The following is a 25,868-nucleotide window of genomic DNA, read 5'->3' as shown; positions in this document are numbered from 1 at the left end:
CTTTAAATGGAAAATGCCTTGTCTGTTTGGTAATAATATTTAATTACAACAATTATTAAGAATTGCGGTGCAAACTGTATTCTTTATTATATTAGTAACCATGTGAGCTATTCAATTTGCTTTTCTATTCCAAGTATTTATATGTATTAGCTGTCAATCAACCAAGCGTACTGTTGGCACTCTGTTTTTTTAGAATTGAGTTTGCTAGCTGTTCGTTTGGCGAGTTGAAATACGATTAGCATATCATTTGATTAATCAAACAATGAGTATAGTCTGCTGGAATTCGTCATATGGGGCGATTTGGGTGCTTGATAAAATGATTTTTTTATGCATCACTTAGTTTATTGAAAGATTCAGCTTTTATGCTCATGACAAACTCTACCAAACTGTACGTTTTATTTGTTTAAACAAGTGTTATCAAGCTGCCTATAATTTTCAAAACCATACGCCAATATGGTCAATCCCCTGGGATCGATTTCCTCTACCATTTTGACACCCCTCAAATCCATTAAGTACACAAATCATTTTTTTCACATAACATGTTTTATTTATTTTTCTCATTTGCAACATCAAATAGAACATTTGTTTTTTTTGTTTTTGTTATCTTTTCATGAACCGCTTTGTTTTCGATTTTCAGCGAATTGATCAACTGGTTATAGCCACATCAATCGCTGAAACTCGATCATTTTCTAACAAACAGCTTACATCGAAAAATATTTGTTTATGCCATATTTCAATTGGTTTACTTTTGTTATTTGTCATAGTCCAATTTCAACAATTGGCTTAAAAATCTCTGGGTTTTTGGATAGGTTTACATTATACATACATATATTTATTTTTTCGTCGAATCAGCTATCTTTTGCTCTTCTGTTTGTCATTCTTGCTTCGAATAATTTAGATTTTTGTAGGATTTTGTAAATAGATTGCATTTGGCTTGCTCCTCATTTATATTTTGTTCATCTTCGACTTGTAGATTTTGTTGTCAATAAATAATTTCATACTTTGTTCGCCTCGTTCTCCTTACATTTGTTTACAATCTGAATTCGTAATTGTTATTCCTGGACTTTTGCACTTAACAATTAAAATACATAACCATACGGACACAAATTTACCTATGTACGTAACATTTGCATGCTGTGTGTTAAACCTTTCCATTGTTTTCAGTGTATTTTGCTCTTTGATTATACTCTCTGCATTAGTCATCGTCATCGTTTGTGGGGACCTTAGCTTATCATCTAAATGGTGGGTTCTCAAAATATCAATACAATGCTGCTCAACGCTTTATTGGCTTGGGGAGTTCTTATTTTGGTAGCGAAAGAATGTAGAATTCTATAGATTGCTACGATAAATTAGGAAGAAATCAATAGATTTATATGAAATTTTAGCAATACGTACAACAGTAATTATTATGCCATTGTGTGAAGTCTAAAACTTGGAATTACATTCTATTTTCTATTTTTTCAGCACCCTGCTGTTTTTGGTGGGGAAAAGACGTAGACAGAGTTCTACAAATGTGGAGAACAGTACAAAAACATGTTCAGTTTCCAAAAAGAATTCAGAAATGCCATTAATTTACCAGCTAATTAGACAGACATAAACCTTTGGACTCTATGAGTATCTGGTGTGTTATTTAATAGGACTTGCCCTTATACTTCTATACCTCATGCTGAACCAACTCGCTACGTACTTATATAGGATAAACTCTTCTTAGGCAGAGGTTCATCTTAAAATCTAGTGGATCCATTCCATTGGTTTTTAGTTAAATACTCGCTACAAAAGAATAAAATAGAGTTTAAAGTCGACTCAAATGGAGGAGAGAGGAACGTATAGCCGGACAATACTTTGATCGGAACACTTTTTCAGTTAGCAAGCTGCAAAAGTCCTTAATTTAGTTGCGCTAGATAAATATACAGTATATAGTGTAGGCATATACATATATAATATATTATATATCCTTACATACAATTACTCTGTTCTCATTACAACTAACGGTCTAAACTCCTCAATTTGCATTTATATTTCAGTTTAGGAAGTATCTTACTGGCGTAACTCAACTACTCGATAGTTAACCGACTTTGGCTTAGGTAAACCTAAACAGATCGAACGGATTACATATACATATATAGATTTCTCATTTTGAAGGTCCCTTTAGTACCATTATATCTGTGTTATCTGGTTTATAACTGAGATTTCTTTTGCTTACAAGTTCGTGAGAGTTGTGAGAGTTTTTAGTTAACTTGTGTGGACAGCACATAACCGGGTTATGCATATACATAGTGGTATATCTATAGATATATAGTACTATTTGGGTCAGATTCAATGCCCGTCATATCATCAGGTCGCCTTGAGTTGTTTGTATAGGTTTCTAACACGAGGAGTTTTCGGCTTGATCTCATCTCGAACTCAACTTTGGTTTCGGTTTTAGTTAGTTTTGGTATCACAAAATCGGGTTTTACGTTTACACAATATCCAATAGCTTGTTTCCGAAATTCTTCTTCTTTTCCAGAATAACAATTTTAGTAGAGATAAATATATTTTGCTGTTTTTCTTTGTTTAAATTAACTTTTGGTAGCGAATGACTATCACAATTATGGAGATTTCAAATTTCTGGGGCCAGGTAATAGATTGTATTCAATTTCATGAAGATTTTAGTTTCTTAAGAACCGTCTTTTTTTTGTCAATTTTACACGCATACATATAGATATAAATTTTAATTGTTTTTTTTTTTTTGGTTTACGGAAGCCGTTTAATTTCTACTTTTTGTAGTGGTTGTTTGTCAAGAAATGCACATTTAATTTGCCTTTTGATTTTGCAACGCCCGTCCTTGTCTTAGTTGTATCCTTACTCATCGGGAGATCTTCGGTTCCATTAGTTTGTCCTTCGGTTGTTGTACCTCACGTGGTTTTTTGAACTTGGTTCGCTTGCATATGTTAAACGGTTCTATATTTTGAATATATCCTTTGTATATATCTTTTTTTAATTGTGTTTAGTAATAGCTTTACAATCGGCTTTTGTTTCGTGTAGTTTTCAATGTTTTTTTTATGCTTTAAGTGGTTTGAAAAACCATCAAACAACAGGAGGAAACAGTCTTTCTTTCCAGGTACCTAGGGGAATAAAAGTGTTGGAAAACGTTTTATTAAACAATTGTAACACAAACTTGAAAGAAATCATGGAGATTTAAAATAGGCGGGTGGTATGGAAATCTCCAGTAATTTTCTTAAAGAGAAATACAATAATTTTAGTTTTTTATAATAATTTAGGATACTTCTTTAAGTGATTTGAAGTTACTAGAGATTTATATAGCACCCTGATAAAAACTTGATTAGTTCTATCTAATTATCCATTTTCCTTCAAAATAAGTTGTATATTCCCTCTTAAACTTATTGATTTTCTAGATTTATGGATTATAGCTAATATATTTAGTGCTTTATATGCATACTCACCGCGTGACACATTTGACTTTGGTTAAATGTTGTACAATTGTTTTTTCTCTTTTGCAATTTTGGTTTTTGATATATATGTATATTACACCATTGAACTTTTAATATATCGCGCATAGTATATAAATATATATATATATATGGTATATACACAGATGTAGCATATGGAGGCATCGATGTTCGTCGTCCTTTGGCTATATTTTTGTATTCTATTTCGAAGGGAGTGCTATTTTTGGGTACTGAGGGATTTTCTTTGATTTCATTCTGTCTGATGGATCAATCTATATGGGTGGTAGCTGCATCTCTGTGGCTCTAGTGGTGGCTCAGGTAGGTTTTGCGCTTCAGGTAACCACTGCGTATGGGTGATGATAGTCCCGTCTCGTTGCTGTTTATCGATAGCAAGGTCGATAACAAGGTCGATGGCAGTGTGTGCGTGTGTGGTGTGTGTGTGGGTGTTGTTTGTTTTATATTTTTTGTTTTTCAAGCAAATTTTGGTTTTTGGAAAAAGAGAGACAGAGTTAACGTTGAGAAAGAGTTGAATTTTGGCTCTAAGTGTGGTTTAGAGTGGAGAACTTTCTAAGATCGATAATTATCGACTTTTTATCACCTCTACTTAGGGTGGTTTTTCAAAGGTTTTTATCAATTTGGTTTCTTTTTTTCACAACACCAATCAATCAATCAATCAGTAAAATGCTCAGCTAGGTATGCTTCAAAATACTTAACAAAAGAACTCAAAATGTGTGTGTGGGGAGTATGGGTAATATTCTAGAACACTAAAACTAACATCAATTGTCTGTATTGTTTTGGTTTTTTTTTCGCTTCTATCTGTTTACAAGATGCTTTTATTGTTTGCTTTTATTGCTCTAAACAATTTACTATTGTTTGTTTAAGTTGCAATTTAATTTTCATTCGTTGCTTGTTCATGCAGCCTGATGGTGTGTTTTGTGTGGGGTGTATTTGTCGGCGTGGTGGGTTTTGAACAGCGTGGTGGGTTTCGAGGCCGTGAAGCGTAAAGCGTTTTTTTGGTATTATTATTATTTTTTGTTGTATTGGTTATCCGTAAATCAAGGAACAAACAAAGAAAAGATACAAATCGTAATCGAAACATTATAAATCATATATGTATATATACTATATAGGATACATATGCCCAATAGGCCCATTTACTGTACTGCTTTTATTTATTTGGTATTACATACTGGCGTACGTATTTTTTTTATAGGTTTTGTTGCATTTTGGCTTTTGCTCGCAAACAAAATAATATCATACAAATACAAGTAGGGATAGTACATAAACGCAGTAATCATAATAGTTATAATCATAATATAGTAATAACTTATAGCATAAATAATAAGGCATTTGTTCTACGTGAAACTTAAGGTTGTAAAATAATAAAATACAATACAATACGATTCGCGGCGGACTAGTTTCTTGAGAGGGATGGATAAGACTATCAATTGATTAACTTAAAATCAGGATTGGGAAGCCAAACAAAAAACATGTTAATCTAATTTAATAATTTTCCTAGCCAGCTGGCGTGTCCTTCTCAATGGCATTCTCAATCAGTTGGGCCAGTAGGATGTGGTTGCTGCTGCTGGGACTGTTGATGTTGCTGCTGCAGGGACTGATGTTGGCCAATTGCAGCTCGAAAGCATTGCTGCAGGTTGTCACATTGGTTGGGCAAGGGAAAAGGGCGTGATTAGGTGGTTTGGAACTGGAGATTCGGTTCTTGGCAAGAGATTTCTCAATCCAGGCGGAGCTTTTCCCCGCCCGAAGAAGGCGTTTACAACAACGTTTAGTGGGATGGGATTGATGGATGGGTTATATCATTGCATCGTTTCGATGGCCGAAGCAAACAAAGACTCAACTCACAAAATAAACGGCCATGCGACCCAAAACATAAATACACAATAAACAAAAAGCCACACAAAATATGTTTACATTAACAAAGCGGTTTCCAATGGAATACAGGTATAATGCCCTTAGCTGTATCCATTTCTTTAAAGTCTTAGGAATAGCAATACCTTTGAAAACTATCTGGTTTAAAAATGTAAATTTATAGACTTATGTTAGTATATTTCCTGTTTTCTTCCATTTTCTATAATTTACAATTTTATTGTATCCTATCCCCTAATGAGTATAATATTTATAATTTTCTAAGCAAAAAAATTATTATTTTTAAGATTTAATTCGTTGTAAGGTTTAAAACAATGTCAATGCTAACTTTTTATAATATTATAATATTAATGATATATGAAAATAATTGCTAAACCTGTTTTTTTCCTTTGGCAGATTAAAAATAAGAAAATGAATGTGCTATAAATGGATGTTTCCATATTAAGATTGATTGCTTTTTGTAATATAGGGAAGCTTTTTCCTTTGGTACTACACTTTCATTAAGTACATTTTTATAAATATCTTTTTACCTCAATCCCTGAATTCATCTTTTACCTGATCATGTTAACCAGCTAAAGGCATTACACTGTACACAAAACATATAACATTAACATACACGAATGCGTTGGCCTATTTACACTAAACACAAACACAGATATGTATATACAGCGAGGATCGGGCGTTACAGTGGGTGCGCTCTGTACAGTGGATCATCGCAAGCAGCGCCACTGGCTAGTGGCCACAGCGTCTTACCTTCTGCGCCGCGGATTCGCCGTCTGGCCGGGAAGATTGAAGCATCCGCGGGGGATGACCATGCGGGCATTGCCCTTGGCGGGACGCGAACCACCCACCGCCTGCAATCCGGCCAAATGGGCGGCATAGCCATCGCTCAGCACAGTGGCATTGGACTGCAGTTTCTTGCCAACCTGTGGAAAGAAGAAAAAGTTATAAAATGTTACTGACAAAAACAGGTTGTAAACGATGAAGCGGCAACCTTTCCTTTCTAAACTATATTCCTAAAACCGATGCATCGTTTACAACTTGCTGTAGATTTTAACTTATAATAAAAAGAACCAGCCTTCACCTTGCCCACGATGAAGATCTGATCGGTACGCATGCCCACATTGGTGTAGACACTTATATCCTTGCTGCTGCCGTAGGCGGCGGTAATTGAGATTCCATGGTTCTGCACCAGATTGTTGAGATAGGCTGTCTTGTGGCCCAGTGGATCGGTGGACAGACCGTCGGCAAACGAGATCAGGCCGTGCGGGAAGTTGTGCTGGCTCAGCCATGACACCACGCGCTGCTGCTGCATATCCGGCCGCCCGGTGATGTAGATGAGCAGGTAGCCCAGCTCCTGCCAGTGGCGGCAGACATCGACGGCCCCCGCACGTACCTTGGGATCCCTGCCCGTCACCGACATTGAAGCCGTGAAGGATCCATCAATGCTAAAGACCACGCATTCGGTCAATGGCGGCACCACTGCCATATAGCAATCCACCGAAGTGTGATCGCCACGGACCACCATCTTCACGGGATAAATGCCATAGCCCAGGGAGACCTGATCCGGAATGCTGTACGAGATGCGACCATTCTTGTCGGTCACCTCAGTGCTGAGGAATGTCCACTCGCCCGCTGGCGGATCCTTCATAATGTGTACATCAACCTTCTCGCCGTGCAGCGTGATCATATCGAGGGGTCCGTACATGAATCGGGCATTCAGACGCTGCTCCCTGCCCTCCTGGACGATCACATCGTTGGCCCGATGATTGGCGGCCACATTTTTCAGCTTCACCGACGTACGCTTCTTGATCCACTTCTCCCTCGGCTGTCCCGGATGGAAGGAGGCATTGTCCTTGTCATCGTTGGAGCCCACAAAGGGTATGCCCTCGAATTTGCCAATCTGCCGCAGAATGAAAGCAATCACATCCGGACTCTCCCAGTAGCTGGCATGGAAAAGATGCGGCAAGGCGTGAGCGGGAAAGTTGCTCAATCCCTCCGGGCAATAAAGAGCGTAGTCCAAGCGCTTGGTGCCCCACCATTTGTTTTGAACTGCGGATGGGAGATATAGATTCAATTATTAAGAAATATATATATTTGGAGTAATAGAGCTTCTAGCGGATAACGAGCTTCTTACGGGCATGGATCGTACTAAGCGAGACATTCTCAATCAGACCCGATATCGTGCTCTGCATCGAGGCGTCCGACAATCGGCGACCGGCCAAAAGGTTGTTGCCATCGTTAAAGTGCTGCGGATGCGACTGAATCACCTCCACTGCAAAATACATGAAAGAGAGACATTCAAAAGATTGTTAATTATACAATTCAAATCTAATCACTCACATAAATGCAATGGCTGACCATTTCCCAGCGGATACTTGGCGTACCGGGGGACATTAACCGGCGACAGAATGGAGAATCTAGCGCTAAGGAGCGGCTCCAGACGCGAGGCAATCGGATCGGTTGGATGGAACAGATTGTACACCTGATGGCAGTTGGGCCTGGCCAAGGCGGCCTTGGCATCGTGAAGTTTCCGTGCGGCGAGCACCACCGACAGCGGCGATCCGAACATGAAGAAATCACACACCTCAAAGTCCAGTTTGCAGGCTCGCGAATCGCTCGATGAGCTGGAACGACGTCGACGTGGCGATGGAGCCACCAGCAAGCGCTTGGCATCCAAATCGGCCTCGATGAAACGCTCATCATCGTCCAAACGCGAATGACGTGGGCCCAACGGGTTGTGGGTATTTATATTGCTGGCCGCATCTCCACCAGAATTCGAGGCACCCGATGCCGTGCCCGGCTGGCTGCCATTGGATCGGCACAGGGCCTCGTAGGCCAGCAGTGAACCCATTGAATCGCCCAGCATCACAATCTGTCCGGAGAATCCGTGGCCCTCCTCCGATTTCAAGAACTCATGGTAGACAATATTGGCAGCGGCCACCGTCTTATTGACCGTCTCATGGAATTCCGGCGATGCTACGGATAGCAGGGGTATCGCTCCAATTGGGACATCGGCTATATTCGGTATATCCGCCGCCGAGGGCGATGCATCGAAGGAGTACGGACTCAGGCTGGAGAGAATACCCAGGGCGTCGGTGCAAATCGAGGGACATGGCACCATCTTGATGGTCACATGGGTGAGGAGGCTGGGATAGTGCTGGCGCATCACCGCCTCGAAGGAGCCGCGGAATGTGGTCACATCCGATTTCTTGGCCGTCAACTCGCTGGCCGCATCCAACACACTGCCCGCATGGACCACCAGGATCAGGATGGTGGTGGGGCAAGACGGTGTGCTCGGTGATCCCGGTGGCGAGGAATCGTGGCTGCGATCCACGCTGGCCGATGAGCGTAGCTGCCGCTTGTTCCCGCGCTCCGAGGCCACGCGCATCAGAAAGTCCTGGTTGAAGATGCTGTCCTCCTGCCGCGAGTTGCCACGTCCACCCACGGATGCGGCGCTAGAGGGTCCGCCATGTGGCGGCGGACTGTCGTCGCCCTCGCCCAGCAGTTCCAGGGAACTCCACTTGGCCAGCGAGTTCGTCTCATTTGTATCTATTAAGAAAAAAATAAAAATTAGTATGGTATTTTATGTGGTCTGAATTGTTCTAAAGAATTCGCGGTTTAGAAAGCTGCAACAAAATTGTAATGGCGCGAATTCTTTATGATATCTTTATACAAATGGCTATTTATTATAATACTATATCAGATTCTAGTTTAATATCTTCTTATAATTTAACTCATATGTACTTATATATAAGTATTTACAATTCTTACCCAAACAATCGAAGAATTCTTCATCCGAATTGGATTTGGAGTCTACTTCCAATCGCTCCATGCGCCAGTTTGCCACCTGCGATGAACGTAAATTGATTTAATACCTTTACAAACACTATAACATCGCACTGTTTATTTAGTTATACTATATTTCATCGATTCTTTCTAAAGAAAACTCTATAAAGAGGCATTGGGTAACAGCCGTAAGCTAAGCTAATGGAACTTGGCTAATCAAAAACTGCGACTAAGCAAATTACTAGGGAAAATAAAAGATGAGTTTTGTAGGGGGTTTTTGTATGTATATATATTATACTATTTATAATGACGGGATAATAGAACAGCTAGGCTAAATTACTAGTAACGAAAAAGAGGGAGACAGGGCATATATTGAGAGTGACAGAGAGGGGGAAGAGGAACTTACATGTCTGCGTGGCGCTGTCTTTGCATGCGGCTTTTTGGACTGATTTTGGTTTGTTTTTCGATTTTTATGGGTTTATTTATGTTTGGTTTGGTGTTTTTTTTTTGTTTTGAGAATTAATTTGTTTTTATAGTTTGATTGATTTTGGTGTTTATTTTGATTGTGTTGTAGTTGTTGTCGGTGGAACGTGTTGGATGGAAGGTAAATTAAAGATTATTTGGTAAGACGCAGCACATTTAAAGGACAAAGCGACTCACAACACACAGAAAATCGAACACAGAGACAGAATAGAGGGTTTTTTTATAGAAAATATTGAAAACTAGAAGAAATTTTTAACTTAAGTGCATAAAAAAAATGATTGCACTTGGAATGTTAAATCTGTAAAATAGTTTAAATATATATACTCCAGAAAAAATACATATAATAATAAGTGATCTTAGAAAAATACCAAGAATATAATTTTTTAAAGATACAACTTTTATAAAACAGAAAAAAAAATCGCTGACTCTCCAGTCAAATATTATTCATGTTCTCAAGTAACACACAAAATGGAAGGGTAAATATGTGTATAAAAAACACGGAACTAGTAAAAACTTCCATTCCCACAGTAAACAGACGAAATTTACATCGAGATAAAAAGGAGATTGGACAAAAAAACAAGGTCTTCGAGTTCTGCTCACCTGAAGATCAAAGCTGTGGGCAGATCCCACCGGTGAGTGGAGGGCGCCCTTGGAACCGAACTTGGCCTTCTGGGCCATCTGGATGCTCTGGGAGCGGGATCGTTGGGCGGATCCACCTTGGTTGGCGGACAGATCCACGCCCGTGCCAATGGCATCGTTCTCGTCCTCGTCGTCGTCCTCCTCCTCGCCCTCCTCCTCATCCGAACTGGCCTCGGCACTCGGCGGCTGCTGGGTGACGATGGGCGGTATGGCTGGAGCGGATTTCTTTCGTTCGCTGCCCGTTGTGGAGGCACCGGTGGCCGCCGTGCTCACATACGGCTCGGATGTGCTGTCTGCAATGGAGAAATATGAGGTTTTAGAAGAAACTGTCGAAGGAAAATCCTTATAAAGCATGAAATATTGTGTAAATGATTAGGGGGATGACAATTTAAACATTTAAGTGAACCTAGCACTATCTAACTCCCTTCTAGCATATATGAAAAAAAAGCATCTACAATCATTTTACAATATTATTTTGTACATTTTAACATGGCTTTCTGGATAAAATACCAAAAAATGTAGGTAGAATGAAACTCTGTCTAACTGCTATCCCTTATATGCTAAAAATAAGCATCTTATATCATTTTACACCACTAATTTGTACACTTTAACATGGCAATACAATACTAATTTGTCTTCCAAGTCATACGTTATATAAATTTATGAAATCCTTGGAATTAAAGAAATCAAAATACCCTGTTGCTTTAAAAACAAATCCAATCTATTGAACATTCTTCAGAATATCTTTGATATTTGTGCAAATCAATACGTTTACAATTTGGCAAGGGTTTGTGGTGATGTGGAGGTGGATGCTAAGATGGTGGAGGTGGCCACATCAGACTGACCATCGCTGCACTCCTCGCCGCCGCCCATTTTCTTGGCCAGGGCCAGTTGGGTCTGTCGCTCCAGCTCGCGGATATCCTCGATGGTTAGGCCGAACCATTCGTCCTGCCACGCCCACGCCTGCCGGTGGGCACGCAGCATCATCTTGCGCAGCGCCACATCGTGGATGAACTTCTCCAGCTTCGTCTGCATGCCCCAGTAGCGGAACTCCACGCGGCAGATCTTGTAGGCGGTCATCAGGGACATGTTGCGTGGCGTCGGCTGTTTCTTGCCCTTCACCTCGCGCCAATACTCCTCCAGCCAGTCCTCGCCGAGGGGTCCACGTCCTGTCTTGTCAGACACAAAGTGCTTGGGATCCTCCTCCTTCACATAGTCGCCGCCCCACAGTTGGTCCTTCACAATGTCAATCACATCTGCAAGGGCAATATAAGGGATTTTAAAATAGATTTCCCAGCTAGTAACAAACATAAGGGATGAGTTCAAGTTAGTTATTCTTATAACTATTGCACTTTCTAAAAGTTATTTTTTGTTCAAGGTAATTTATTTTGAATATTCAAAAGGCTAGTAATATTGCAGACACTTGTAGGCATAAGTATTTTGAAAATAGGTAACATTCGAGATATTTTTTCCTACGTTTTTAACAACATTTTTAACAGATAAACTATAAATAAAATAATTGAATTTGAAACAGAAATGTTTGACTTTTGTTAGGAGAAACTTTTGTTTAACGAACATTTTTTATTTAAGCCCAGAAAAAAAGTTCAAAGAGTAACCTTTAACAAAAATAACAAAAATTCGACATTTTTAATGGGTCCTAAATGGATTAAGAAAAGTTTTGTATCATTCAATCAGTACTTAAATGAGCTTTCCATTGATATTTAAATATTGAGTGGGTTTGATTTAAAAATCCTGTGAAAATAACTATGCCCACTAGCATAGGTACAAAGATTGTGCTATATAAATACTTGAAAGCATGAAAAATGTAAAGCAAATCATATATTATTTAGACTCACCCACGATGCGGTTACGCAGATCGCTTCCGGACAACTGGAAGACATTATCCTGATAGCCATTATCGGGATAATAGTATGTCTCAATGTCCAGCGAGAACTTCTCCACAAATGGGCAGGTGTAGCGAGTCCTGGTATAGGGATAGGCATTCCACGCTTCCTCCTCCACGGTTAAAGCGCTCTTGGGCAAGAGACCTTTGGATAATATGTTAAATAGTTATAAACCTTATAAAAACCTTAATAATATACAACTCACTCTTGATCCAGCCGGGCAGATGGTTGCCCACATGGTAGATCTTCTTCGTGTACTGACCATTTCCGCCGGGTCCGTCCTTATAGGGCTCATTGATGATTATCTCAACTCCACTGCCCTCGCCATGACTCTCCTCGCGACTTTTTTTCTGTGGATAGAAAATCAGTTTTAAGCAATTATTATGGTCCAAACAAACGAGCTACACATCTATTGAGGAACATTGAATGAATTTCCGGTGGAAACGTTTAATAAATATTGGCTATATGAAATATTTGTAAATAAATCGAATGCGCACAAAGCGAATAAACAATTCTAGACACTTGGTAAATTTTGTAACGTTCAAAGATTATATTTGAAAATTGTTGTACTTTTACCCCGGCAGCATTTGTAATTTGTTTTTGCTCATTACAAATATAAATAGGCTGTTTTATAGCTATTGATATACCCATACGTGACTGTTTTTTACTGCTGAGCTGTACTCAAACTAATTAACCTTAATTTGCCTTTTAAAACTATTATTAACATTTTTATATTTTTCGTTTAAGGCTGCATTTGTTTTCAACGTGTTGATTATCGATTACATTTAATTTCCAACTCCAAAATTAGGCTGTACTCCTACTCTTAACTTTTTTATAAGCAGACAGAACAGAACAGCAGGCAGGTTAAAATTAAAAATAACTCTTTTGTTGGTCACAGGAGCAATCTACTTTTATATGAATTGTTTATATTTAGATAGAATACATCTATTCGTTTGAATAAAAATAGGTAGGTGATAATAACCACCGTAATAAAAAGAATAATCTATTTTCAAATTGTATAGGTTTAGGTATAATATATCTATTCGTTTTCATAAAAAAGTACCTATAATAACTTCCGAAATAAATACATTAGGGTGGTTTTATTTGGGTCCTAAGAATCGTATGGGGAAACATCATCTTTATAGGATTCTGAGCATTGTTGACAAACAAACTTATGTTTTTTGGCGAGAAATATCATAATATTATATCATACAATATAAACATCTTGTACCAAAACTTTGTTAGCCAATATTACTAAGAATCCTTAAAAGTTTACGTTCCACCCATACGATTTGTCATATTTAATTTAATGCACTTTCGTATATAGGAGTTCATTTCCCATCAGTATTTTCATGTTCTTTTGTGAATTTGAATACAAGGTCTTACCGCTATCATGTAGAGCTGGGCGATGCGGTACTCCTCCACGGTGAGGGGCAGTGGAATGCGGTACTCCTTGATCAGCATGTTGACCGCGTGACTTTAGTCCTTGGCTTTCAAAAGGGGGAAGCCCCTCCTCCTGCTGCTCCTCCTCCGGCTTTTGATGTGTTCGAATGGCGGGCTCTTCCGGCTGCCTCTATTGGCTCTCGTTGGCTGAGGGAATGGCAATCATCGATTGCCGCTGGTCATGGCTGGATGATGTGGAGGCGACGCAGTCGTCCGACGCTTTTAGAGGGGGGTTTGTGGGGGTCGGGGGACACGTCGTCTATGACCTGGACGATATGAGGAAATCGGAAAATCGGAAAACGAGGCGAGGTTAGTCAGCGGGTATATAGATATTTCGTCCGGGGCCGGAGGTCTACATGTAGGTGTGCTAGTTGCTATGGCTTCTGCCTTGTGCCAGTGTGACATTTAACTGAACGAGCAGCCTGAAAACCAAGTTCATGAAACTATGTTCCGGGAAAAAATAAATACCTATATCATAATTTCCTTCTTATATTATATATAAACCCATCTCTTTCAAACACTTAAATTGAAATTCATCACACATAAAAAATAATAGAGTAATTTATAGGGCACATATGCTATTAGGTCGTGTTTTTCTTTAAACATTCTATTTATAGCTGTTTTACTGAGCAGTGTAGAAGTTCAAAATTACTCGGAATCAAATGAAAAATCGGGTAATAATTCCAAAATTAATTAGCTATAAACGAGCTGAAAAGATTTGAAGAGAAAGAAAATAGCTTTGCATACGCAATTAAAAATTATAAACATGCTAAAGCTATTTATTGAGGTTTGATCTTCAAAAAGTAATATTAAACAGAGCCTTTATGAAAGCTATGCTCCCAAAATAGACACAGAAAATACTTCTTTTAACTGAAATGTTTATTTATAAATTTGTACTCATAATCTTGAAGAGTCTTCCACTTCTATAAAAGTTTATAAAGAAAACGCGAATTCTTCAGAACATGCTTTATTCGCGAACTCAAAAACTCTGTAAGGGATTCTATATGCCCTTTATATAATATAAAAAAATGAATTAACCTAACCCAAATTTCGCATTATTTCATTGTATAATTCCTTTGATATTGCTAAATTTTCTGGGTCACTTGCTGGTCCCGTGTCAAATGGGTAGTACTAATGGGAGAGTTCTAAAATGTAAATTACCATTTTATTTATTGATTTCGAGAGTGACAGCAAAAATGGGAACATGCAAACACGAAGGGAAAGTCTTTGACAGGCACTTTAGATAATCGGATGTGACTTGAGGACTCTCAGGGGTTTTGGTAGCGAGACAAGGGGCAGTGTCAATTAAATGACAACAACAAGAAGTGAGTGCCCGATAAGGTCAAGCACGGTCTCACATTTCAGAAACAACAGCCAATGCTGACAGTATAGCTTTGTACCCTTGTTTTTTATATTTTATTTATAATAAAAAAATATACAAATTGTTGAGCTGTAAAAAATACTTTAAAAAATACTAAAAATACCAAAAAATGTTTTAGTCTAAAATTAGTATTATAAATAATAAAAGATATATTATAATACTTTCTTTTTTCAAACGCCCTAAAACCAACCTAGTTCTACTGAAGTCTGTAGAAAAAATGCCAGCACTGACTAAAGCTAAGCTAAAATTCAGTTTATCGTGCAATTTCGTTGCTGTTCTTACCTTGAACCATTTCTACCTTTCCTATCTTTTTTGCTAATTGGATTTATTGTTGACTGCTGACAACAGCAATACCAACTGATGGGCCCAGAGGGAGGAAAAGAGCCATAGGACGTGGTCTGACGCATTTGCATCGCATTTTGACCTATCGGAATGTGACAGAAACTGGAGGGAGTGCAGTTTGTGGGCAATGGTGGATGGTGGGTGGCTAATTTAGGGGCTGGAAAATGGGCAGGCGAACACGTGTTAAAGTCAAGTGCTTTGTGAATACAAACAGCGATAGGGAAATTATCATTATGGCCGATAATGAAGTGATGGATTCCCGTGCATAAATATTAATTGGGTACCTTTTGATATGGGTGGCGGTAATTACAGTGAGTATCGGGTTAAAAGAACTGAAAGAAGTTTAAACCAAACTCATATCCCTTACTTCTTATAACTATGATTTTATATTAATCTTCAAAATTAAAAAGAAGAACTTTTTATTTCACCTAAGGAATGTTGATAAAGATTGCATTCTTTAATGTAATCTAATCTTAATATACCTTTATACCTTGCTACTGCAAACAACGTACAAAATGCACTCGCTTTTTTTTACGAAATACTGATTTTATAATGCCAGCAATTTAATGCCTATAGTTCTCTTCTTTTATTCTATTTAGCACGCTAACTTTTTGGATTTAATCTATTCTCCACACTCGTTACAAACTGTCAACTTCCGCCGCTAATGACCTTCATTAGACTCATAATCTGTTTAGATCTTATCTTGCATTTATCTCGACCACAAATTTGTCTAGCTACTAATTAAATGTTATTGTATTCCCTCTTCCAATTTATGGATCCCAAAAGAGCTTTCTTTTTAATTGGTGCTTATTGTGTGACGGTGGGGAAATTGGGTAGTGGAAAATTCAAAATTTATGGGAATGGTGCTCTGTAGAAATACTAAGTAATTTTGCGCATTAGCAAATAGGTACTTTATAAAAGTGTAAATTTAAAACCTTTGTTATCCATACGATAAGTAATGCATTTTTCCTCATTTATAATTCTTTATTAGGAACATAAAGATAAGATACTATATATTTTTGAGGAATAATACGGTTTTAGATGACAATAATTAAAAAAAAAACATTTTGCATTATGTGGTAGGGCTATTACCCTATAAAGTTCTTTATAATTTTAAATAGGATATGATGTTGATAAGATATGTATGTACAATGTAGAGGGAAAGTGGGAAAGGGGATGCTTCAACAAGAGGCGCGATAATGAGGGGCAGTCAATCAATAATTATTGGGCACAGCGAGAAGTGGGGAAAAAAAAGCACGAACACAGACATGCACATGTTTATGTCATGGCAGTTACATCGTAAGCTCCAACAATATGGCCACCGCTTTCTTTTACCCCCCCACCACCCCACCACGCCACGCCCCCTTTCCCCTGCTTTCTCCGCCCCTCGTTTGCCACCCCTCGCCTTCTTAGCATAATTACATTTTGTGACACAGAAAATGCGCCGACAGATTTTCTTTGCTACACTGGGTCAAAGGTTATTGAAATAGGATCATATATTCTAGTTCAAAAAGAATACCGTTCTCTAAGATCAGAAAAATATAGTTCTTGATATTCCGAAATTATATGTTTGCATATTACTCTAAATACGAAAATTTTAAAAAATTAATTAATAATCGAAATGATTTAAAGTAGAGTAAAATGTTAATAAAGTATTTCCAGGAAGTCATTTTACTAATCATTGAAATAGACTTAAATAATATCTCTGGATAGTACAAATTATTTTATGTAAGTTACAAAAAATTCTTGCACTTGAGTTTAAGAAATTTTCTTCTTTATCGCGCGATATTATATCTCTACAAACAAAGAAATAGAAAAATTAATATGCACACAATTGTATATTAAATCTAGAGTTGAAAAAGATAAGCTTTGTGAATAATCATGATGAGAAATTATTTTGCAGTGATAAGATTTATTACAACAGAGCTTATTTTATGGGAATAATAAAAAAATGTGTAATCTTTGTGATTAGATTTAAGCTTTTTAAAAGGGGATTAATAGGAAAACCTACGTTTTATTTAAAAAGGGTATCAACAAAACAGTAAGTGACCCACTGTGCATCAATAAACAAATTACAAACGCACACATATGTTGGCTATAAAAAAAACTGGCCAAAGTGCACGTAGCCTTGTGGTTGTTGTTGTGTTTATGATGGATTTTGTCATTCAGCTTAGCAATTTTTTTTATGATGTGACCAAAGGGTAAAACCAGGGTATACACGGAAAAAACAAACAAAAAAAATCCATCAAAAAATATTTAAAAAAATATAACTTGCGTAATAATAAAAAATAAAACGAAATACATTTTTTGATCCTATAGTTTACATTGTAAAAGTATCTTTATTTTAACTTTTACATGCTATAATCTTTTTTAAGTGTTTTTGAATCGAAAGGTATATATTTTTCCTCAGTGTAAAAATTCTGAGGAAACCTTTTTTTTATTAAGTCTGGCAAACGTAGCTCAAATAGTGCACAAATAAAAAATGCCAAAAATGGGGAAAATAAACTTGCGCAATTGTGGCAACAACAATGCCAAACTGATAAATAAATTGCCATGGTAATTGACCAAGGAATACAATACAATAAATAAAGGTGTAGAAAAAAGCGCAGAAAAACGGTAATGCGAAATGAAAACAAAAACAAGAAACAAGAGACGCACTCAAGCGGAAATAACCGAAAGTGTGGGACAGAGACAAAAATAGCGGGCACGTAAAGAGAGCAAAGGTTGCAAAAATAAAAAGCCTATTAAATCCGAGTCTCAAGTTTAGTGAGCTAAATTAGAGAAAGAGCAAAAAAAGGTCAAGCTGCTCTTCTCTCTCTGGCTCTCTCTCTCTGCCCCACGCTCTCTCTCTCTCTGTCCCTCTCACTCCTCTGTGCACACCTGTGGCACGCTTTGGGCTTATTAATAATTTATATGTAAATACAGCAAGCAGCGAAATAAAAACATAACAAACGCACAAAGCATTCCCGAGCCAAGCTTAAAAAAAGAGTCTTTCCATGTATTTTAAGAATTATTTCCATTCAATTTGTAAAAAGGAAGACAATTGTATTTTTAAGTCAACAAAAGAATTTTTTTTCAAAGGTTTTCCTAAAATAGTTACATTTTGATCATGATATCATATTAGCTAGTATTTCTGTATAGTATAAAAAATTAAGGATCTTAAAAAAAACATACTAGAAAAAAACTTTTCAGTATTTATTCAAAATGTTGCCTAGTAGATACAAATTTTAAAATCAGTATCATCACGGCAATTAAAAAATATTCAATATAACACATTCAAGTATTTTATTAGAACAACATGTTTGAAATCAAAAAAAAATTCGGATATAATCCAACAAAATCTAACATAATAACAATGAATTAAACATTTTTTAGATGAATAATACACACTTTGTTTTTTTTTTTTTTAATAAAGTATAGAGTGGTTTTTGTTTACATATCGTAGCATCTGGTATGTTGTATAATATAGTTTTGGTATTTTATTTTATAAACTATTTAATCTAAAACCTTAAAGCTGTCAACTTAAAAAACACAATTTTTTAAAGTCTATAGAGGAATAGGATCTTTTTTTCTTACTATGCAAAGCATGCCTATTACAAAACCCCACATCTTTTGTACAAATATGTATATGTAATTAAGACCCTAATCCGCTTAAAAGAAAAACCTGCATTTCAAACCAAACAAAACAAAGCTTTACGTGAAAATTACGCATGGAAAATTCTTATCACAGACTTGTTGTTGTTTGGAGAAGAGAGCAAGAGAGTGGGGGCGGGGAGGAAGAGAGGTGGGAGAGAGCTAACGGGACCTTGAGACCTGGCCACAGCCAACACACACACACACTCACACATACGCAACGCAGCTTACGCATTTACGCAGCTGCCACCCACAAACACACACACGCACACACACACACAAGCACCGTTATCCTTAATTTTGCGCATTTTTAATAAACTATTTATTCTCCCCAACAAACAAACAAAAAAGAGCAGCGAAAAACGCACAAACTTTCTTGGGAAACTCACATTTTTATCATTCGCAGGCGGGCAGCTGCACAATTAACAACAAAAGAGCGTTGCCCACGGGCAACAAAAAAAAAGTACGCACGAGAAAATATAAATATACAGTGAATATTTGCTGGCTCGATGGGGCGATTAACACAATTTATCTATTCATTTTCCTCGGGGCGCTGTTCCAGGCCGCAGATGAAAAATGTTTTCAGCGTCGCTTTTGCTTATTTCTTTTTGCAATCAAAACGTACACACTGAAAAAAAACAGCACGCGCTGCGCGGCGGCCAACTTGCGACTCGGCTCGCGTTTCGATTCTGAACTGAAATACCGAACTGAAATACTGAAACTGACTAAACGCCAAAAACTGAACGAACGCCGAAAGCAGACGAGGCTAAAGCAGTTGAGAAAAGCCAAGAGAGAAAGAGCGGGAGCGGAGAGAGCGCAAGAGAGAGAGAGGGGGCGTTCCGAAAAGAGATTTGGGTGGCAAATCTCCAGAGTTGTCAAGTCATATCATCTGCATATTTAAAAATAAAAAGAGGGTTTTTCGAAAATATAAAATCGTGGTCTGACCTTTAATTTTAATATATTTTTAAGTGCAAAAATGCATGCGAAAATTAAAAAAAAAATTTGCTTTAAAATTTCCTAGAAATTACTTATACGACAAGTATGCCAGTTTGAATTAAATATAAAAAGTATATCAAAAAATCATGTTTTCCATTCCTAAATGAATACATTTTATTGAAATAATTGTTAAATGTTGGGTTAAAATGTCCGCCACCTATTTTAAAATAAACTTTTTATTAAAGGCAACAGTGCGTATGAGTGATAAACTTTGCACAGACCCTTAAACTCTTTTTTCTTAACGAATTTCTTTTGGTATGTTAAAAATCTATGTTCTCGTTTTCCTAGACACCTTTTGTACTTATTTTAATTAAGGAATATAAATATAAATAAATTTGTATGTATATAAAATTTAAAAAATAATAGGGATTCAATGATTATACATATGTAGCTATTTGGAGTGTTCGTTTTGACCGATTCTTAGATTTTTTAATATATTTTCAATATATATACCTATTCATGTTTTTTTTTAAATTTATTTAGTATATTTTTAATAAATCGGAGTCCCAAAAGTCTTACGTTTTGCGGAACACCCCGTACTTCAAGTTGTGCGCAACAAAAGCGCGCGAGAAACGCCAGCGAAATGCTTTCTCTCATTTAAGGGGACGCAGATGCCGAGGCTGAAAACGGGGGTTCCGTAAATTGGATTTATGCATATCGGCCAATGAATAATACAAGTGTAATTCCTGCAAGAAACTTGGAGGTCCCCGCGAAATGCCAACGTCCCGGCGTCCTTGTGCGCTCTCTTTTCGGGAGAAAGGTGGTGAGAGAAAGCAAGCTGCAAGCTTTGCAAAATGCCATAAGAAAACAGAGGGAGAGGGAAGGTGGCAAGCGGGAGCGAGAAAGCATTTCCCTCTTTTCTAGGTGTACGGTTTGGCGATAAGCTTTAGCTGGATATTACGACGTATTCCGTTCCGCCAGAGCCAAAGCAAACATGTCACGACATGCTCAAACAAAAGACGCCATCTCTTGACATTCCGCTCCTGTCACTCCATCTCCCTATCTCCCCTTCTCTTGTTTTTAATCGTACTCACTGCCCTTCCTAGTTCATCGCTTGTCTATTACATGTGATGAAGTTCAACTTTGACATTAACACGGCGCATGCCCCAAAAATAGAGAAACAATTGAGTTTGCACAGGTTGGCGAGCGATGTTTAAATGCTAACGGTAAACTAAGTGCAATTTTTAGTTGACTGCACTTCAAGTGGACACTGACACTAGTTGCCTCACTCTCACATCAACCCACTCCACTTATAAGTACAAATGTATGTCCTTCTCTTTTTACCACTTAGAGCACCAGGAGTTATTTTTTAAAAGGTCAAGCTTTTTTGATCTTTGTAGAGGATACTTGAATGTTATTATTTGTGATTGCAGATTCCAGATTCCATAACTTGAGATATTGGATCTCGATTTAGACGTGGGATACCTCTATGAGTTTTGGGTTGAATTCTCTAATACTTTACATTCAAATATTTATTTTCAAAGACAGTCACAATTTTAAGCCATTTTCATGTTCGATTTTTCCGTATTTCCAAAGGTTTTCAGAATGGGGACCCAAAACTGCATTTCGAGATTCCATAACTTAAGTTCTTGGACTCGGATTTTAAAGTGGGATACCTCAATGAGTTTGTGTTTAAATTCTCTAATAATCTACATTTAAATATATCTTTTTAAAGAGGGTCCACATTTTGACCCATTTTCATATTCGATTTTTCCGTATTTCCAATGGTTTTCAGAATGGTGACCCAAAACTGCACTTCAAGATTCCATAACTTGAGTTATTGGACTCCGATTTTAAAGTGGGATACCTTTATGAATTTGTGATTGAATTCTCTAATAATGTACATTCAAATATTACATTTTCAAGAGGGTCCAAGTCTTAACCCATTTTCATGTTGAATTTTTCCCTATTTCCAAAGGTTTTCAGAATGGGGACCCAAAACTGAACTTCAAGGTTCCATAACTTCAGTTATTGGACTCCGATTTTAAAGTGGGATACCTTTATGAATTTGTGATTGAATTCTCTAATAATCTACATTCAAATATTACATTTTCAAGAGGGTCCAAGTTTTAACCCATTTTCATGTTGAATTTTTCCCTATTTCCAAAGGTTTTCAGAATGAGGACCCAAAACTGCATTTCGAGATTCCATAACTTGAGTTATTGGACTCCGATTTTGAAGTGGGATACCTCTTTGAGCTTGTGTTTAAATTCTCTAATAATCTACATTTAAATATATCTTTTTAAAGAGGGTCCAAATTTTGACCCATTTTCATGTTTGATTTTTCCCTATTTTCAATGGCTTTCAGAATGGTGACCCAAAACTGCACTTCAGCATCTTATAACTTGTGTTATTGGACTTCGATTTTGAAGTGGGATACCTCTATGAATTTGTGTTTAAATCATCTAATAATCTACATTAAAATATTTCTTTTTAAAGAGGGTCAAAATTTTGACCCATTTTCATGTTTGATTTTTCCCTATTTCCAATGGCTTTCAGAATGGTGTCCCAAAATTGCACTTCTATAATCCATAACTTGGGTTATTGGACTCCGATTTTAAAGAGGGATACCTCTATGAATTTGTGGTTAAATTCTCTAATAATCTACATTCAAATATTTAATTTTAGAGAGGGTCAAAATTTTAACCCCTTTTCATGTTTGATTTTTCAGTCTTTCCAATGTTTTTCAAAATGGTGACCCAAAACTGCACTTCAAAATTCTATAACTTGAGTTATTGGACTCCGATTTTAAAGTGGGATACCTCCATGAATTTGTGTTTAAATCATCTAATAATCTACATTAAAATATTTCTTTTTAAAGGGGGTCAAAATTTTAACCCATTTTCATGTTCGATTTTTGCTTTTTTCTAATGGTGACCCAAAATTGCACTTCTATAATCCATAACTTTGGTTATTGGACTCAGATTTTAAAGTGGGATACCTCTATGAATTTGTGGTAGAATTCTCTAATAATCTACATTCAAATATTAAATTTTAAAAGGGGTCAAAATTTTAACCCTCTTTCATGTTCCATTATTCTGTAATAGGTAATTCCAAAGGTAAAAACTTTTTTTTTCGAAAATTTGCAGGTTTTATTTTTATGGAATTTTTTAGGTTTTTTTCTTTTTTTCGTTTGTTTAATGGATTTTTCAAACTAGCCTACGTGTTGCGGGTTCTCTGAGTATCAGATAGTGCGTGGCGATCGAACTGCATGGTATGCATGGGAATGACCCTAGTTCTGGGCCTGGTGGACGCCATGGTAGGCGGTCTGCTTGTGGGCGGGGCTGCGCTGGCCGAAGGGGCTCTTGGGGTTGACCTCCAGGATGTAGTCGCCGCGCAGATCGTAGTCGGTCTGCAGACCCATGTAGGCGCGCTTGCCGAAGCCATCCTGCTCCTTGTACTGCTTCAGGGAGTTGGCCGGAACGGCGGGGAAGTTGCGCTCGCTACCAGGACGCACGGACTCGGCGAAGTAGCGGGTGGCACGGGCCACAGCCTCGATCACATTCTCGGCACCGGGAACACCGACGGAGGGTCCATTGGGATAGAAGTCCACATCACCGGTACGGATGGGGGTGCCCATGGCGTAGGTGGAGGTGTGGATGGCATCCACGAAGTCGGCATCGCCGCGGGACAGGCCACCGAGGGTCTGGGGACGCTTGGACAGCACCTTGGCGGGATCCAGACCGGTGATGCGGCGCAGCTTGTGTCCGGTTTGGGCGGTGAACTTGTTGCCGGCAGCTCCAGCCACATGGGCGCTGATTCCCTGGCCGATCAAATGGATGATCTCCTGGGCCACTCCCTTGTTGGTCAACTCCACGAGGGTCTGGCCGATCATGGCGCCGGTGTTCTGCACATCCAGCATGGCGTAGCGCTTGAAGTTGGTCAGGGTGGAGCCGAGGTCGATGATCTGTGGAGCAGATGAATCATATATTATAGTAAATTATAAAAGAACACATTTTTTTTTCTTTACAATCCTTAAAAATGTATACTGTGTGTGTGTTGGCAGAGCGGCGGCAGAGAAAATGATCAGCCCTTGGGCTGCTCTGTTTCTGCTGGCTAACATTACTCCAGGTCTGCCGCAACACGCACAGCGTACCATTACTTATGATCAGAAAGTATATTTTTCTTTAGAAGGGGGTCTTTAAATTGAAATCCAATTGGGTTTCAGATTAAATATATATATATCTGTTATACAAAATCAAAAAATATTGAATCGAAGTCTGAAATCACTAGCAACAGGTTGCTGTGGATAGACGGGGATTTTAAAGTCTCTATAAACTGATTATTGATGATAAGGGGAATAGATCTTTCTTTAAAAGGGGGTCCTATCATAGGAATAAACCGCTCTATACTCACGATCAAATCGCCGCTGGCGGTCTTGGCGGATTTCCACTGGTCGGCGGTCTCCTCGCTGCTGGTGTAGTCGTAGTCGCTGCTCTTGAGCTGCTGCTGCTGCTCCTGGGCGTTCTTCTGCTGCTGCTGGAGGTTGTACCTCTGGACGTAGGCCTGGACCAGCTTGCGCATGGCCTTCTTCTGGGCGGGGCTGTTCTGGGGCAGGCCGGTCAGGACGATGGTGACCTCATCCTCGCCGAAACCGGGCTGGGCCTTGGCGGTCTCCACGTAGTTGTTCAGCTTGCAGTCGACCTTCTGGCCGTTGGGCTTGACGATCCACACGGGCACGTTGCTGGGGCTGGGGACAAAGCTGGGGGTCAGATCGTGCTTGATCTGGCCAACGTGGTCTGGGAATTTCAAAGAAATTCAAATGTAATTAGAAAACATCTAGAAATTTGAAATTATAAAAAAAAAAATATATTTTAGGACCAAAAATTTTTCGTAGCATACTTTTAGACACCTTTTAAACCATTAGAGCTGTAAAACCACTGTATTAAACATTTTAAAAATACATATCTAATTTAAAACTTCTAAAGATTTGAAACATCAAAAACAATTACAAAAAAATTGATATTTAAGTTGAAGAATTTTTCGTAGCATACTTTTAGACACGTTTTTTAACCATGAGTGGTTTTAAACCACTTGTAAGTCCCTACAGGTTTCCCCTTTTTTTCTACTCACAGATCTGCTCGATGAGGTGGGCTCCCTGCTCCAGGGGCTGGGTTTCCAGACGCTCCCAGGTGATGTCGTTGAGGGAGGGCATGCTCTCCAATTCGGAGGCGGTCAGCCACTGGGTGGGCTTCATCTGCGAGTTGGAGCCATCCTTGGAGGCATGGGCCGCCACCAGGAGGCAGGTGGCCAGCAGGCAGAGGCGTAGACTCATCATTGTCGGGACAACCGGATTTCGATCAGATCAGGCCAAACGTTGAACGACGTTTGATGACTACTTCCAGACCGTCCCGTGGCTTATATAGCTCCCATTCCCCATAGCTGTGCGAACCATTTTCTGCTGACCAAGAGAAGTCAGTCTAGTCTAGTTTTTTTCCACCCGGAATTTAAGTGCAAGTCAAGGGAAAATTGCACAAACCGATTTATTTCGCATGTGTTTGGCAACAGTTCTGTTATCACTGAAAGGTTTTTGAACCTCTCTACACACTAGCAAAAAAATTTGTAAAGATAGTTCATTCATAAATTGTCAAATTGATATGCAATCCATTGCCCACAAACTCTATATCGTAGTAGTTAAAATATCTATGTATCATCATCATATATTACCATTTCTTATATTTTCAATACAAACTTGGTCATTTACAATTTTTTGCTCTGCACACAGTTTGTAATCTAGGCTGATTGATTAAAACACTTGTGCAGATCCCTTGATTATACTTGAACCTGGCAACAAACTTGCAACACCTGCGTCAAATGAGAGACGTAACCCGGCATTGACCTCCAGCGAGATTGGAACCCAGCCAAATTCTATTCAATGGCCAGCCAGCTGAATAGAGATATGCATATTAAAATGGCATGCAA

At 38.3% G+C, this 25,868-nt stretch overlaps 2 protein-coding genes across 8 annotated transcripts; both read right to left on the bottom strand.

Annotated features, from left to right (window-relative positions):
- Positions 1–524: 524 nt before the first annotated feature.
- On the bottom strand, positions 525–19,651 carry rdgB (retinal degeneration B). Of its 7 annotated transcripts, none has more exons than XR_005014872.3 (14): positions 19,340–19,651; positions 13,538–13,860; positions 12,357–12,501; positions 12,104–12,295; positions 11,093–11,503; positions 10,209–10,540; positions 9,532–9,570; positions 9,111–9,186; positions 7,680–8,888; positions 7,474–7,611; positions 6,421–7,388; positions 6,090–6,262; positions 3,444–4,369; positions 525–3,104 (listed from the first exon to the last, which is right to left on the bottom strand). XR_005014872.3 is itself a non-coding variant. In XM_036820929.3 (13 exons), exons 2-13 carry the CDS (start codon positions 13,613–13,615, stop codon positions 3,047–3,049), a joined length of 3,819 nt encoding a protein of 1,272 aa, XP_036676824.1. In that variant the 5' UTR covers positions 13,616–13,860; positions 19,340–19,651; the 3' UTR covers positions 525–3,046. The 7 variants fall into 7 exon arrangements, 4 of the variants coding, with proteins under 4 accessions (XP_036676824.1, XP_036676825.1, XP_016935118.1 ...); XR_001767627.4 differs by having other exon boundaries at positions 3,444–3,825; XR_005014873.3 differs by lacking the exon at positions 9,532–9,570 and having other exon boundaries at positions 19,340–19,650.
- Positions 19,652–23,013: 3,362 nt separating this feature from the next.
- Positions 23,014–25,295, bottom strand: Yp3 (Yolk protein 3). Its single transcript, XM_017079595.4, has 3 exons — positions 25,020–25,295; positions 24,303–24,685; positions 23,014–23,853 (listed from the first exon to the last, which is right to left on the bottom strand). Exons 1-3 carry the CDS (start codon positions 25,222–25,224, stop codon positions 23,179–23,181), a joined length of 1,263 nt encoding a protein of 420 aa, XP_016935084.2. The 5' UTR covers positions 25,225–25,295; the 3' UTR covers positions 23,014–23,178.
- Positions 25,296–25,868: the final 573 nt, after the last annotated feature.

The sequence above is a fragment of the Drosophila suzukii genome, chromosome X (assembly GCF_043229965.1).
Source record: "Drosophila suzukii chromosome X, CBGP_Dsuzu_IsoJpt1.0, whole genome shotgun sequence".
NCBI lineage: Eukaryota > Metazoa > Arthropoda > Insecta > Diptera > Drosophilidae > Drosophila > Drosophila suzukii.
The sequence above is the reverse complement of the archived record's forward strand: the minus strand, read 5'-3'. Positions and strand labels throughout refer to the sequence as shown.

What these genes read in the sequence shown, in the direction of transcription:
- rdgB (XM_017079629.4), bottom strand. Translation starts at nt 13,615, where the DNA reads ATGCTGATCAAGGAGTACCGCATTCCACTGCCCCTCACCGTGGAGGAG. An exon ending in TCTGCCCGGCTGGATCAAGA is followed by an intron (nt 12,296 to 12,356) that starts GTGAGTTGTATA and finishes TATTATCCAAAG; the next exon opens with GTCTCTTGCCCAAGAGCGCT. An exon ending in AGATCTTCATCGTGGGCAAG is followed by an intron (nt 6,263 to 6,420) that starts GTGAAGGCTGGT and finishes TTCTTTCCACAG; the next exon opens with GTTGGCAAGAAACTGCAGTC.
- Yp3 (XM_017079595.4), bottom strand. Translation starts at nt 25,224, where the DNA reads ATGATGAGTCTACGCCTCTGCCTGCTGGCCACCTGCCTCCTGGTGGCG. An exon ending in CCACCTCATCGAGCAGATCT is followed by an intron (nt 24,686 to 25,019) that starts GTGAGTAGAAAA and finishes TGAAATTCCCAG; the next exon opens with ACCACGTTGGCCAGATCAAG. An exon ending in CCGCCAGCGGCGATTTGATC is followed by an intron (nt 23,854 to 24,302) that starts GTGAGTATAGAG and finishes TCTGCTCCACAG; the next exon opens with ATCATCGACCTCGGCTCCAC.